We start from the raw sequence: 17077 nt of genomic DNA, 5'->3' as shown, positions 1-17077 counted from the left end.
TGGAAATTGCGGAGTGTGATTTTTATCTTTTTACCAATGGCAAGACAGTAAGGGAAAGCTATGCAAGATGACTTAATTAAAAAATAAAGAAGATCATATCATATTCGTCACTATTTGAAGCCTAAGAAGTAAAGTGTAACAAGTACTTGGGTAGTACTGATAGTGTCCTTCACAAATATGAAATTAATAAACGTATATTAAATTCTCTTTTTAAAAAGGCACAGCAATTTTCTGAAATAATAGTGTAAACCGGTAATTAGGTAATATTTACAACGTAGTCATTCAATAAATATGCAATTAATAAATCTATACCAAATTTTTCCTGGACTAAGTTAGAGTAGTTTTCTGAAAACTCCTCGATTTCCGAGTGGCAGTGAAAAGGCCTTAGAGGGATTCAGCAAATCTGACGAAATCCAGAATCAGAAATCAGGCTGGACGGCGCCTGGAACTACCTGAGATTAACCGAAGTGTCTCTACTCTTTTCTAAGAAACGAATTATTGTGCAAATAATTTCTTCTAAATTAGTATTGTTGCTTTTCTACGAAAAGGGTAACAAGTTTTGACTTCTTTGCGGCTTTTTTTAAGCTTTTTCACAGCCTCTTTTATTTTTCCGAAAACTGATGGAAATATTCTTTGCGCATTAAAGCTGCTATTTTCTGTAATTTTTTAATTTTATTTTCTGTAATTTTTTATGATTCTGTAATGCGCGTTTACCACACACTAAAATATCATTAATCTGCTTCTAATAAATGAAGGAGAAAGCTAAAAAGTCTATTCCAACAGAGCTCAGTCATCACCTGTAGAATAACATGAAACACATTACGGATTTAATGATTTTGTTGTCTTTATAAATATATAAAACATAATAAGTCGTATATTTAATGGAGCTGAACAATAGTAAAATTAAACAGGAAAGATATGAACACTTTGGGTTTTGTTTACTTGTTTTAATCTTTTAACTACACTTTTATTTGTCTGTATTGGGTTTTGTTAGCTGCTTAACTGTTATGGCACGCGAAAGCTATCTATCTTGGGAAGGGTGTCTTTTGTGAGCGATTTTAATTTTAAAAAATGAAAATTTAACATGATAATGAGTTAATTACTTCAAAAATCAAAGCCAAGGAAAATTACTAACAATGCTTAGGGCATTGTTACCTATCTTCTGTTCACTGAGATTTTAGAGACATTAGGTTATTTCGCATCCGGAGAGATGAAAAATGAGCAATACCCTCGCACTCGAACCACGGACCTCTGGAATACGCGCCCAGCGTGCAGACCACTACACTACGAAGGCACGCTAAGAAGGCACGCTAAGAAGGCGGGAGAAATACCTTTATTATTATTGATTAGAATTTTATTTTCCTAGTTAATAGAATTTTCGCCTTTTTGAAGGCTTCTACCTCAACGGTTCTCAACTTTTCGACTAACGCGTACCATCTAAAACAAAAAATTAAAAAACTTTAGTAACACCACTACATTTTATAATGATTATTTTTCGATTTCTGAATGGAAATATTAAAAAATATTTTGTCATTTGCACAACCTATTTGGCTATTTGTATTGAATATGCACACATAAAAAAGATTAGATTAAAATTTGGTTACCATTTTAATTATCAAAATTTAAGTTATAATACTTTAATTCTAAAATTTAGTGTGAAATTTGGGCTTGTTTAATAAAGATCAATTATTTTATGTCTGGTAATATTTCACTTAATTTTAACCGTAAATTAGGATCCACTTTAAATTTTGTGCTGTCTTTATTTTTCAAATATAGCAAGGAAGAAAAATCCTTGTTCACAGGTTGTGCAAAATGGCAGTAAAAATTTGATAGCTCTATTTGAAATGTCTTTAAATTTGTTCTTTCGATGCAGCGAAAAGTTAACAAGTGCGTATTTTAGAAAACTTTAGTTAGAGTTCGATCACAGGAAATTCTGTCAGTTGTTCGTTTTTTTTTTTTCCCTACAAGATAAAATATCAGGTACATTTGAACAAAATAGATTTTAATACAGTTGTCTTTTTAATAATCCTCAACGCACATTTTGAAATTATTTATCAATGAAAAACGATGATTTTTAATGTCGAATGCTAATTCTTCTTTTCTTTTCAAATTAATTTAGGTTAATGAACTTTCTGAAAGTGGCACAAATCATAAAATATTATTATTCAATTCTTTGGTTATTAGATCGAGTTTTTTATCGTTGCATTTAACTCTGTAATGGTAAAAAAGAAATTAACACTTTGTAATAAATTTAATTAAATTAACATACCAAAATTATCAGCTAAATATGCTAAACGCGCCAGCCATAATTTACTAAATAAAAATTTTCATTTCAAATTTTGAGTCACAAAGGAAAATTTGTATTTCTGAAGTTGAAATAGACGATTTAAAACTTCGCTTCTCGATAACCACCTGTAATAATGTAACAAAAGCGTTTCATGTTCACTGCCCATCTCTTGGCATAAAATCGTAAATATTCTTGAATTTAAAACTCGGCTTTATAAAAAATTAGCAATTTTCACAGCTTGATTCAAAACGATTCTTAGGTTTTCGGGGATTGTTTTGCTACTAAAGCTTCGCGATGAATGGAGCATTGAGTAAATTTAGTTTTAACTGCGACTTTCTTTATTTGAGAAATAACGCCGGAAAGTTTTCCAAAGCCCGAGTTCCGTCATTGCATATGGCAATGTACTTATTCCAAGGAATATTATTGTCAGACATAAAACTGTCAATTACTTTGAAAATTTCATTTGTAGTTGCTCTATCATGAAGAGATTCACGAAATAAACACTCTTCGGCAATTCATTTACCTTCTTCGAAACATATGCAAACTAATAATTGAAAAAAGTTCGTTATATCAGTACTTTCATCCAATTGCAATGCGAAATAGTCACTGTGTTTTATATTTTTAAATAAATGTCTACTTTATAGAATTTTTCATTTCATGAATTCGTCCACTTACTGTAGCATTTGATAACGGAATATTATTAAGTTCATTAGCCGCTTTTTCCTTGAATAATGTTAAAACGATATCTTTAGCTGCTGGTAATACAAAGTTTTTTCCTATAGTGTGAGCCTGCCTAGTCCTGGCAATTCTTAGGCTTACTAAGTAACTAGCTTCCAAAGCTTTTTGACTTGAATTAACAAAAACTTTCATTACTTGTTTACTATTTTTGAACTCCGTTAATTTTCTCTTGAAATATTCTTCAGATTTATCCTTTAAATAGGCGCGCTTAGATTCAAAATATTTTCAAAAAACGATGGTTTCGTATTTTGATTCGATAATAGCTCACCTCAAACTACACATTTATGTTAAGGGTCTATTTAATTTTCATTCCAAGTAAACCCAAATGATAAATAACTTTTATTATATTTTCTATAAACAATTTTTATTTTATTTTCAATACTCTTAGTGCTAGTAGATTGTCCTGGATCCTTCACCTGTAAATCATCAATTTTTCGCTCAATCAATCCTAGCCATTTTCCCATTTTGAAAAATCTAGGTTTGTTTTATTATTCTTTCTCAAATGTTTAAATGCACAATATATTATGAGTTCTCCAAAATTAAACGACGATATTTCAAATCGCGTAGAAAAAGTAAGGAATACAAAGCAACAAGATGAAATACCTACTGTTAGAGACAGCAAATCGACGTAAAAAAATTATTCTAATTGAAAATAGAGCAATATGAGCCCAAAAATGGTGGAGGCATAAAGTGCAGACATACGAATAAATCGATCAACTTTAAAAGAATTAATGAGATGCTATTATCTTTTTATAGGAACTTAGGTCTTAGCTATAATGCAAGTTTGCAATTCGTATCACATGCAGGTCCTACCCAGGTTTTACCTCGAAAGTCGTACCCAAAGGTAGTACATGAAAAATAAATAAATAAATAAATAAAAAATAGAAAGCTTTACAATTTCAAACGAGTAGAAAATAAAAATAACAAAAAAATATTGATCTTCTCAGGTCATTTTTATTTTATTTTTTAATAGTTGGGTATAATAATTTTTATACGAATAAATCAAAACTCAGTATTGATTTTTAAAGAAAATAATTAATTTGTAAACCTTCTAAATTATTTTGATGAATTAGCATTATATTTCTCTGAAGCATGAATATTTTTTAGATCATCTGTTTCTTTTTTGTATTCTTATAAAAGTCCGCCCAATTTTTATCAGAATTTATTTTGGTGGTGATTAGCATACCCTTCAAAGTGTCCACTTTAAGCTGTTCTTATCACTAGTCCCAAAACTGTTCATAATGCTAAATACTTACTCAATTGCGGCATTAATGCCAGGAAGACAAAAGTAAAACTCTGGCAGTTTTAAAATATTTGAACAAGGAATCTGGTTCTTATTGCATTTATTTCTATGTGCATTTATTTCTATCCACCTCTGAAATGGGCACATTTTACTTTTTGACAAATCCAATATTTTTTTCCGTGATATATTGTTTAATGTAAACATATTCCTCATATATAGCAGTTTCCAATAATTTATCGGTTTGGTATCATTTTATCAATTAACAAAAAGACTGTTTGAACTTAACTTCAAGAAGGGATTTCATTTAATATGGTATAGCGTTTAAAATTTCCGTGAACGGATCTTGCTGTTTGTATTTCCTGAAATACTTTTTTTTTGTCATTTCCCCAAATAAGTAAGAGCAGTCTGATAAAATGAAAAATATCTTTTCGAAATTCTTAATCTTCGTATTGTGATATGTCTCTATTCTCTTTAAGCTTATCCAGAGCTTTTTTATTATTTACTGGAATAAAGTTATCCTCTATCTTGCACAGTAATGAAGCTTTCAGAGCATCCGTTGAAGCAATTACATTAGATTCAAATAGAGTTTGATTTTCAGGTGTTGTGATAATTTTATGAAATACTGAAGCCTGAGTGTAAATGAAATGCTGCCAAGCTTCTGCCACTGGATTTCCAAAGAATTTTGAAGTAAGCCTGGGGCACTTTTCTTGAAATTGAAAATAAACCTTCAGTGGTAAAAAAATTTGGAGTACCCTCTCAATAGCGGTCAGTAATGCTAACCACCTTGTTTGTGAATACCCTAGTATCATTAAAAAATCTTTTTTTTTTACGAAATTACAGAAATATTTCAATGTTTCTATTATAACAGTATAAGATTTAAAGGTAAATCTTAAAATATCATTTCTATAATAACTGGTGAAACATCAGCTGATGTTCTTATAGTGTTATGGATATTATGCGCTGCATATCTGAATAAAATTAAACCATAGTTAAGGTTTGCTTTCAGTTTAACAAAAAAATTATTTTCTCCACGAGCTCCTTCAAAGTTAGAATTCATATTGTAGACACAAAGACCAATAACTTTTTTTCAAAAAATATTTTCTTCAAGACAGGTATTAAATAGTTGCGGACAATATAGGCTATTTCACCAGGTAAGGATTTAAAGTTTAAAACCTTTACTCTTATTCCATAATCTAATATATAAATTTAAAAATTATCGGGAAAAGTTTTATTTCCTTCTGACTGGACGCATCAGTTAAAACTAAAAATAAATGAAAATTTTTTCCAAATCACTGTACAAAGCTGTTAAAGCGTAAGGCACAAAAACATTTAGTATTATTGTTTCGGCCTTGGTTCGCGCACATATAAATTTAGGCTCAGATGCCACTTAAATAGCTTGGACGTACAATTCATAGACATAAAGCTATGGTTGTGGCACATAGTATGGTATGAGAAGTACCTGATAATGCAGCTAATTCTTCTTCCTCATCACCCATTTTCTCCTGTTTGAAGAAAGTCTTTAATGTCTAGCCAAATGCGCAGTAGACACTTTATATTTATTACTATTCATATGAAGTTTATTATTTGTACGTCCACCATGGCTTACTGAAAGTTTAGAAGAAAATTTTGAATGCATTATACCACACATCGGAATCGCTTATAGTGTTTCCTTCAATCATTAAATATACACTTTCTTTTGTTTTGAACCCATTACTAAAATCATCAATGGTAAGAATAAATAATAAATGAAATTAAATTGCAGTGAAACCTACCTTTAGCAAGTACATAATGCACCGTTTACAATTAAAAAATATTCGCTGCCAAACGTGAAACGTAATTACACGTCATCGTTTCGGCAGATTTTAAAAAATATTTTAAACCTTATACAAAATCAAAATAACGATGGAGTAAAATTTTACGATCTAAATGTGACAAAAGAAAGATAATTTTAAATGGATATATCTATAATAAAATTTCAGCAAATGACAAAAGAATTATTTTTAGATGCCGTGTAATAATATTTGTAAAGGTACTGAAGTCGTACCATAGTAACATCAACAGTCAACTATGATTATAACCGTTGATATAACTGCAGTTATATCAACAGTCATTATATACTAAACTATGTAATGAAAATATAGTCAGTAGACAATATAGTATTGTAGAGACAATCTAGTCTTTATAATAGCAAAGTAAATTAAATTATTTTTTTAAGGAATATAACTTCAAAGTAGACATGCATACAAGTTAGTTCAATTTTCATTTTACTTGTTCTTTTACTGAATGATTTACTCGTTTACTTACATGAATAATCATGAAGATAGTTTTGAGGTACTTCATGAAGTCTTTGGCTAGCGTGGGGTGAGAAACTGCGCTTCATCCTGTAAATGCCTGTATATATTTTGAGGTATTTACATATTATCCTGTCGACCATAGAACTGCCACCAAGAAGCGCAATTTAACGCCCGTCGTGGACAAGTGTGACCACAAAGCACTCACAACGTTTGAGGTAATCCCAATTAATTCTCGACAAGCCACATTTTGTTTTATGAACGATGACATAAAATAACAGTTATTGCGGCATTTTTTCTTGCACAAATGAATTTGAGCATAAAATCACATTTGTGAGTGCACTGTGGTTCACATACAGCTGGTAGAGAGAACTAACATCGGTTGAATTGGAAAAGAACAGTTGGATATGGCCGACAAAACAGCAATAAATTGGAACAATTAACTGCAGGAAGTACGTACTCATAGCGTTCTAAACAGGCTTCGGGTAAAATCCGAGGGTCTAACGAAATAGTAGAAAACAATGAAATTTTTACGAAGCACAAAAATGAAGTTAATCGAATACTTTTGCAGCAGCTGCTATTTGGTAGATTGTGTAGGGACTGATAAATATTTTATTGTAAGAATTGCAGATATAATAAGAAGTGCAGCTCAAAATTCGATGGGATCAATCGCAATTTTGGCGAGATTTTCGCCACCTTTCATGGTTAGATTTTAACCTTCACATTTCGATGGAAGTACCTATTTAATGTATGTACGTAACGTAACGTAAGTACCTATTTCGATTGCCAAATGTGTTTTTTCTTGTTGTATTGCTATTTCCTTTTATTCATATAGATTAATTTTCTTGTGCACGCTTTTGATTAAGAATCATTTATCTCTATTGTTTCCACTTGTTAGCTCGTATAAGTTTCGTTTAATTCTAAATGTTATTCAATCACTGATCTTTATCCATTGCATTTTCAATAAAAAGTAAAACAACAACTAAACGGATTATACCACTTTTAATTTTATTTGCTATAATAAATATTTATTGACATATTAATGTAATTCAAAATACTAATCGTATAAAGCAACATCTGTAATTATAAAAAAGGAGATTCCATAGTCTAAAGAAAAGAGATTTAAATTGAAATTTATTTATAAAATAATAAATTTATATGTAGATTAACGTTCAATGTAATCAGAGGGTATAAGCACATTTTATTTACATACACTTTAAGAACATTCTGAGCCATATATATTAATACTAAACGAGTGCAGAATTTTAAACATTATTTAAGATGAATATTTATGCTGTTGGTCTTTAAAACATCGAATAAGCCAATTTGTCACTCACAACAAAACTTTCCCACATAAAGTGATCTGGCGTTTGTTGTCATATACATCTAGGCAAAATAGATGATCTGAATTTTAATAGGGATAAACAAAACTGGTGAAGATTAATCGAAAATTACTCGTTGCATGCCACACAGGCCAGAAAATTTACTAATGTTTGTTAAATGCTGTAGTTAAAAGGCATGGAAAATATAAATAAAAGCGTAAGGTATGAACGTGAGAAAACACGTGCAGTCAAACAGCTAATATGCATTATTACTTATCACTCTACAATGACATTTTCTGCACGTAATGTATCACAATTTCTTTAGCATAGTTTTTAAATTCGAAATTACGATAAAAATTATACTAAGAAATTGTGCCGTGAAAATACAATATATATTTATTAAACGTCGTATAAAAGAGTATTTTATGCTGTTTGCCCTACTCCAGTCAAGCATTGCTACATAGTTATGAGAAACGAACAGCGCTTTGAATTTCATATCGAAGTGACATGAATACGAGCTACATGATGCACAGATGAAAATTTATGACACTTTAAAGCTTCTGGAATGAAAATAGTAACTAATAATGTTTCGGGGTTCGTTATTTGTCATGAATATTAAAAAAAAAAAAAAAAAAAAAAAAAAAAAAAAAAAAAAAAAAAAACACTGGAATGTGCATTAGCTTGAAGTTGTGCAGCACAACAGGGATACACAGATAGTGCATACAATTAAAAAAATTAGCAGAGGCTTACGTTGCACATTTTTAAATGGTATTTTTAAAAATATGTGATTAAAAGGATAAGAAATGTTTTTATATTGTTAGATGAAGTTTTAAATTTTCAAAAGCAGATACTGCTTTAACTGAAGCCACTGAGAATCTAATTTGTAATAAACCTTGTATGAATAAGCTCGGCCATCATATTTTAGAATACTTTGTCTTGACTGGCAGGAGAAAGATATGCCATTATCACAAATTAAATTCTTGTTACTTTGTGCAAGAAGAATGATATTTTGTCAGATATTAGTAATGCATCAGGTTTTATAAAAATATCGGAATTCTTCTAGATAGTGCATTTACATTCACAAGATATGCTAAAAACTTAAAATAGCCATTTGAACATTAAACTACGTGGAACAGATTCATAACAGAGATAAAATGGTCCAGCTTTTAAAAGAGTTTGTTACCACGGCAAAGCACAGTACAGCCAAGAAAAAAGTTGGAAAAAAGAAAAAAAAATATGTAATGAAAAATCCAGTTACTGACGCCTGCATACATAGGACGTTCATTGAAGACATATAGTATTTTTTGTTGCTATTGTACATTTCTGTCTCTAAGTTTGAATTTTTTTGTCCGAGTATGAACATACTTTGCAATATATAAAGATTCGCTTCATTTGCGTTCTCAGTGATTGATTTGATGCAGCACAAGCGGAATAGTAATTTAAAGACCACTTGTGACTGTGTCGTTGCTTCAGAGTAAACAAAGAGAAGAAGTAGACGTGTATTGCTTTGCTTTCACTGGTCTGCAGAGCATTTGTAGATTTCAGACGAATATCTTCTTAGGTGACTTCGATTTGTCTACATCTGGGTCTTCGGGAGCAACGGATAGTTGAGCACGTAGTTCGGCATCTGAAAAATTAAACTGTTAGAAACTTGTTTCTTCAACATTGTTACAAAGCACATTTCCTGCAGCTGAAAGAACAATTGTTGAATAAGAGCAACTTCTAACGTATTAACCATATCAGACTTCTAACAGCCAAACTGTCTAATGGCTATAATAAATATTTGTCAATTTAATTAAAAAATGCAAAAAAATGATAAATATCATTTATTAAGTCAAATATCATTTATTAAAAGCTACTACGTGTAACTGATAAACATAAAGAAGACAAATGGTAGAACTAATCTTGGCAGTACTGCAACCAAATACAATAAGTATTTTTTAATCTAAAATACAGAATACTGAATATGCTGGAATTTGTAAGTACTATCCAGCCAACCAATACGCACTTAGGAACGCAGACAAGCCCTTTTTACATAGCTAGCTCCTTTCGACCTAGAATGGCTGAAATCTCTTTGTTACACAGATACGCTATTCATATAATTCTTGAATCTATTCTTGTAATGTATAAGATGACAGTTAAGTAATTATCTGTTTGACAATGTCTGTCTTTCTATTCAACTATTTCAACTGTTTTGCGTAACGTTCTGAAGTGACTGCTTCTGTATTTTGAAATGAGAAGGCCAGATGGGAACTAAGCTTACAGATTAGTTAGAAAATTAATATAAACGTTACCATAAAGGTTTTAAAATTTTTTATCCAAGCATTTTTCTTGTTCAATAAAATATATTCCTCTTTAGCAATGGTATACTATAAAGATTTTTTGAATAAGAATATAAAAGTAAAAATATAAAAAATATATTATTAACATAAAAAGATAGATTTCTAAACCTAAGGATCTGTAAAGGAAAACGGTTTTTAACTTCTATATATGAAAAAAAAAGAAATAAACGTGGATATTAATATAAGAACAAATTTTCCATTCTTAAAGTGATGGAAATTGAAACCCAACGGAAGAAGATACAAATTACATATTTTAGTCCAATGACTGGATTATAAAATGGGATAATATGCATTTCTGTGTTTAATATAATTTTAATTATTTTATATCTTCATTTAATACAATATATATTTATTAAACGTCGTATAAAAGAGTATTTTATGCTGTTTGCCCTACTCCAGTCAAGCATTGCTACATAGTTATGAGAAACGAACAGCGCTTTGAATTTCATATCGAAGTGACATGAATACGAGCTACATGATGCACAGATGAAAATTTATGACACTTTAAAGCTTCTGGAATGAAAATAGTAACTAATAATGTTTCGGGGTTCGTTATTTGTCATGAATATTAAAAAAAAAAAAAAAAAAACACTGGAATGTGCATTAGCTTGAAGTTGTGCAGCACAACAGGGATACACAGATAGTGCATACAATTAAAAAAAATTAGCAGAGGCTTACGTTGCACATTTTTAAATGGTATTTTTAAAAATATGTGATTAAAAGGATAAGAAATGTTTTTATATTGTTAGATGAAGTTTTAAATTTTCAAAAGCAGATACTGCTTTAACTGAAGCCACTGAGAATCTAATTTGTAATAAACCTTGTATGAATAAGCTCGGCCATCATATTTTAGAATACTTTGTCTTGACTGGCAGGAGAAAGATATGCCATTATCACAAATTAAATTCTTGTTACTTTGTGCAAGAAGAATGATATTTTGTCAGATATTAGTAATGCATCAGGTTTTATAAAAATATCGGAATTCTTCTAGATAGTGCATTTACATTCACAAGATATGCTAAAAACTTAAAATAGCCATTTGAACATTAAACTACGTGGAACAGATTCATAACAGAGATAAAATGGTCCAGCTTTTAAAAGAGTTTGTTACCACGGCAAAGCACAGTACAGCCAAGAAAAAAGTTGGAAAAAAAAAAAAAAAAAATATGTAATGAAAAATCCAGTTACTGACGCCTGCATACATAGGACGTTCATTGAAGACATATAGTATTTTTTGTTGCTATTGTACATTTCTGTCTCTAAGTTTGAATTTTTTTGTCCGAGTATGAACATACTTTGCAATATATAAAGATTCGCTTCATTTGCGTTCTCAGTGATTGATTTGATGCAGCACAAGCGGAATAGTATTTTAAAGACCACTTGTGACTGTGTCGTTGCTTCAGAGTAAACAAAGAGAAGAAGTAGACGTGTATTGCTTTGCTTTCACTGGTCTGCAGAGCATTTGTAGATTTCAGACGAATATCTTCTTAGGTGACTTCGATTTGTCTACATCTGGGTCTCCGGGAGCAACGGATAATTGAGCACGTAGTTCGGCATCTGAAAAATTAAACTTTTAGAAACTTGTTTCTTCAACATTGTTACAAAGCACATTTCCTGCAGCTGAAAGAACAATTGTTGAATAAGAGCAACTTTTAACGTATTAACCATATCAGACTTCTAACAGTCAAACTGTCTAATGGCTATAATAAATATTTGTCAATTTAATTAAAAAATGCAAAAAAATGATAAATATCATTTATTAAGTCAAATATCATTTATTAAAAGCTACTACGTGTAACTGATAAACATAAAGAAGACAAATGGTAGAACTAATCTTGGCAGTACTGCAACCAAATAAAATAAGTATTTTTTAATCTAAAATACAGAATACTGAATATGCTGGAATTTGTAAGTACTATCCAGCCAACCAATACGCACTTAGGAACGCAGACAAGCCCTTTTTACATAGCTAGCTCCTTTCGACCTAGAATGGCTGAAATCTCTTTGTTACACAGATACGCTATTCATATAATTCTTGAATCTATTCTTGTAATGTATAAGATGACAGTTAAGTAATTATCTGTTTGACAATGTCTGTCTTTCTATTCAACTATTTCAACTGTTTTGCGTAACGTTCTGAAGTGACTGCTTCTGTATTTTGAAATGAGAAGGCCAGATGGGAACTAAGCTTACAGATTAGTTAGAAAATTAATATAAACGTTACCATAAAGGTTTTAAAATTTTTTATCCAAGCATTTTTCTTGTTCAATAAAATATATTCCTCTTTAGCAATGGTATACTATAAAGATTTTTTGAATAAGAATATAAAAGTAAAAATATAAAAAATATATTATTAACATAAAAAGATAGATTTTTAAACCTAAGGATCTGTAAAGGAAAACGGTTTTTAACTTCTATATATGAAAAAAAAAAAGAAATAAACGTGGATATTAATATAAGAACAAATTTTCCTTTCTTAAAGTGATGGAAATTGAAACCCAACGGAAGAAGATACAAATTACATATTTTAGTCCAATGACTGGATTATAAAATGGGATAATATGCATTTCTGTGTTTAATATAATTTTAATTATTTTATATCTTCATTTTATTAAAATATTTACTATTCGTATCGTTGAGAGCGATTAAAAAAAAAAAAAGAAACCCTGAGCACTATATATTGATATTTATTATCAATAATATTCCTTTTCATAGTTCTATTTTTAGTGCTGCTTTTAGTCTCATTCAGCAAAAAGGGTTTTTGTCAGCTTTATTATTATATGAGACCCTCTATTTCTTTCTTTTCTGAAATAGAAAAACTGAGTATACGTAAATAATAGCGAAATTATACTTACGTACATTTTTAATAAAGCCAAAGCTGATTTTAAACGGATGTTAAAAATTTTAACAATAATCGCATTTAATAATATTATTACAATTAAATACTTGTATAGCTAAAGAGGTATGGTGCCCTTAATAATATCGTGAATCTTGAATAGATAGAGAAATTTTATTTGCCGTCGTTATCTCGACATTCTAGTACGCTATTGTTTCCCAAGAAATATTTAAAAATTAGAAGTTACATTAAAAATATTATTTCTGGTAAATAAATTCGAATATCATAAAATATGAAAATACTACTCACGGAAAATGCTATTCATTGAAATTCACTGAAGCATATTTTTTACGTTTTGGTGTTTTAACGATAAGTTTCCAGTTTCCTATTTCTAGAACGGTAATTTTCCTCATCTTTAGAATAATGAAAATGAATGCATAAATATTGAGAAAAATATAATTCACGAGTATTGGAAAATTATCTATAAAGGTTATGTAATAATCGTAATAAATGATTATAATTATACAATTATTAAGTTTCCTGCAGCATTTTCATTCATCTTCAATAAGATTTGTTGTTTTTTTTATAAAAGAATAACTGATATTAGCTTAGAAATGAGACATATTTTCTAGCAACGTAATACTTCGACTTACTCTAACTTTAAGTTACGCGGCTTTTTATTTTACTTTATACATTTCTGCTCGTTATAATTATTACTTACTAAAATTTGCATTTGAAACTGTCAGTAATTTAGAAAATGCAGGTTGAGTAAACATTATTCTGTCTATGTATTAGAACTAGCTTTAGAAAAAAAAATATATATGAAATGTATTTTTCTCATACATTATTTGTCTTGTGCAGCCGGGGCAACAGGAATGAGACAAATTTTGGAATATAAAGTCATACGTTTATTTTAGCATCCATCTCACAAGCGTTTCTCTTATACCTTGAGGAGAAGCCCTATTTATAGATATGTGTGCGTCATGGTGTTCATCCAATCAGCGATATTAAATGAAATCACGAAGTGACGCTATCTTCTCATCACGAGTGTTCTTAAGGACTTTATGTAATATGACAGATTTATGAGTTTGGCGATTTGGCGGGCGCCAACAGGTTAATATAATTTATAATAAAGAAAGGCTTTCGCCAAAGTTTTGGAACAGGGATGCAATTTAGATAGAGAATCGCCAACACATTATTAAAGAATATGATTAGAATTTAATTTAATCAATTGATTTAAAAATATCATTACATATATATATATATATTTATATTAATTATATATATATATATTTATATATTTATTTTAGAAAAACATATATATATATATATATATATATTTATATGCATTAAAGCAAAATAATTTATTCTAAATGCTAAAACTCCATATCCCTTTCCAAAACCTGTAGTTCAGTTATAATTAGGTTCACAGGCAATACTATTGTACAACGTTTTTGTACGCAAAGTGCAGTCACTGTTTTACGCTGTGGTTAAAAAAAAAGAGCTTGATAGTCTTTATTTCTTTCTTAATTCTGCTTTTAATTATAAATTGAGCTGTTTCTGAAATATTGTGAACTATTGGCAGCGAAATACCTCCACTTTTAGGTAGCATATTTATTTTAATCCTATTTTGTATTGATATGTATGAAAACTACATGATTTATTACGTATATGCTTCTTTCTTTTCTATGTTTTTTTAGTTTTTGGACTTATTTAAATGAAATCTGCATGCACTTATATGCAAAGTCACGCGAATCCAACTTATGCGCTTTTTGTCGGATCCACCTATAGTGCAACTCACACATTCCAACACATTCAAGGTTCAGCACACATTCAACGCACTAACACACTCAAAGATACTCGAAGAAACAAGCAACAAAAACTCAAAATTTAGCTTATACATATATATCTGAAATAATAATAATAATAATAATAATAATTAGTATATTGAAGACAGCTACTGATAGTATAGTTGTAATCGATGACATCCGATGTACAGAGACGTAACAACAATACAGCCGATTTTAATGTTACTTTATTCTCACTGACAGACATTTTTAAGCCAACACAGACTTACTACACAAGTTGCGTAGCAAGCGTGTCTGTTCTTGAAGAACGTTTTTCATTTTTGAAGATGTTGCAGTAAGAAAAGAAGAAAAGAATCTAGCTTGACAAAGAAATTGAGAGGGAAAGCGGCATGTTCAAGATATAATTTGGGTTCAGTGTGAGTTAGTTTAAGCTCACATTTTATCACCATTGGGTATTAAAAGTTTCAATTTTCAAGTATGAAATCATTATTTGCTAAAACCTTATGTAAATATCTTGGTAATTAGCATTATTCAAGAATTATATGACTTGGATAAATTTTTAAATCGTTAAATTTATAGAGATTTATTATAAGCAGTAACAATTTTTAAGATGAAAAGGGAAATAACCAAATTAAAATGGAGAGTTAAGGAAGTATTGCAAATTAAAGTCAGTACTTTACATATTTTTATCATATATATATATATAAATGCATTAAGCAAGTGAAGAGCAAACATTTCTAAATTTGCTTTTTAAAACTTCAAGCATATGTTAGAAGGAATCTTTAAACATAATCTGTAAAAAAGAAAGTGAGACAGAACTTAATCACTGAACATTATTAGGTAAACTTCATTTTTATGAAGTTCATTATTAGATATGTATTATCATAAATACTAATACAGAAGAATATTATTAGTAATCTCACCCTTATGAATTCTTTCTTTCCATTGTTTCTTATTTTCTTCGAGGTGCTGTATCCAGGGTCTTTTGATTTTAGACTTGAACGGAGGATTTGCTTTCGGAGATGGAGGAGCACTAGATGCACTGGTACCAGCATCTGACGAACTAGCCACCGTTTCAGAAGAATCGCTGTCTGCTCCGCTATTCAAAACACCTGCCAAGGACTGGGATTTTCTATCCAAAGCTGCAAAGATTTTGGAACAAGAGTTTAACATAATATTGATAAATAAAATTTAAGAGCAAGTAGAATTCTAAGCTTATTTTTCAACTCAAATATAGGGAAAACAACCGTACTGTCCTAACTGAGGTGATGCTGGAAAACTTAAACCATATTTTAAAAGTTAAGAGTAATTCAATGAAACAGTAAAGAAAAATCAATAATTCTATTTTTATTTTTATTTGATAGAATAATAAACGTCAGATTTATTCTGAGACTTGAATTTTCAGCTCAAAAGGAAAGATTTCAAATTTTAAGCTCTACCTTATATTACTGGAAAGGTGCTTATTGTAAAAAGAACACCAGGCAAAGAAACATTTCAAAGAAAACCCAGCTTTACGCTTCCACGTAAATGGGTTTAAATGTTTTGACATTATTCTCAGAAATTAAGATGTTTCCGTTCACATTTGTTACAGAGGCATTTCCTTACAGAGGCAAATTGTATGCTTTATTTAAATTTATTCCATTTATCTCTTTACGTTTGCATCTATATAAACACATACAAAAAAAATTCTATTGTTTTTTGTAAGTTCAAGACAGCACATTTGGTAATGAAATTCAAGTTTCAAATTCTGTGAAATGGTTATTCAATGAACAAATGATACTTTACGACTATCTGATATCATAATTACTTGTATAAATTATTATATTAATTATTATATTATATTATGATTAGATTCTTAATTTGTATATATAATATATATACTATATGTAAATATTCAATTCATTCTATTTTATATTTGGTTATATGTATATAGGGTGCTTATAAAATATCTAGTAAAAATACTTAAAAAAATGTAACGACGTAAAAGAAACCGAAATAAATAGATTTTGTCATGCAATATGTGTACAAAAGACAGAAGAAATGTTTGTAACGGAAATATTTATAACGGCAATATATAAATATTGGCAAAAGAAGCATGTATGTGCATAAATGTGCCCTTGACAAAGGAAACCAATGAAAACATCAAGATATAGACAACTGATGCACAAGTGTCCGCAATATTTATATCTGAACAGAAAGAAAAAAGAAGT

The 17077-nt window shown here is 29.6% G+C and overlaps 1 protein-coding gene across 8 annotated transcripts in view; it reads right to left on the bottom strand.

Annotated features, from left to right (window-relative positions):
• Positions 1-7546: 7546 nt before the first annotated feature.
• Positions 7547-17077, bottom strand: part of LOC118191362 (dual specificity calcium/calmodulin-dependent 3',5'-cyclic nucleotide phosphodiesterase 1-like) — a 264033-nt gene continuing 254502 nt past the window's right edge. For 3 of the 8 annotated variants that reach the window (XM_085810066.1, XM_085810065.1, XM_085810063.1), the window contains 2 exons: positions 15791-16009; positions 9538-11780 (listed from right to left, as the gene is read on the bottom strand). In XM_085810066.1, coding sequence (XP_085666192.1) covers positions 11695-11780; positions 15791-16009 — 305 coding nt within the window. In that variant the 3' untranslated portion in view covers positions 9538-11694. Of the gene's footprint in view, positions 9509-9537; positions 11781-15790; positions 16010-17077 lie in introns of those variants that run through there. The other 5 variants (XR_015039257.1, XR_015039258.1, XR_015039259.1 and 2 more) reach the window with 5 other exon arrangements.

Source organism: Stegodyphus dumicola, chromosome X2 (genome assembly GCF_044657685.1).
Source record: "Stegodyphus dumicola isolate Sdum_Otavi_A_Nest chromosome X2, ASM4465768v1".
Taxonomy (NCBI): Eukaryota; Metazoa; Arthropoda; class Arachnida; order Araneae; family Eresidae; genus Stegodyphus; species Stegodyphus dumicola.
This window is presented reverse-complemented; position numbering and strand designations above follow the sequence as displayed.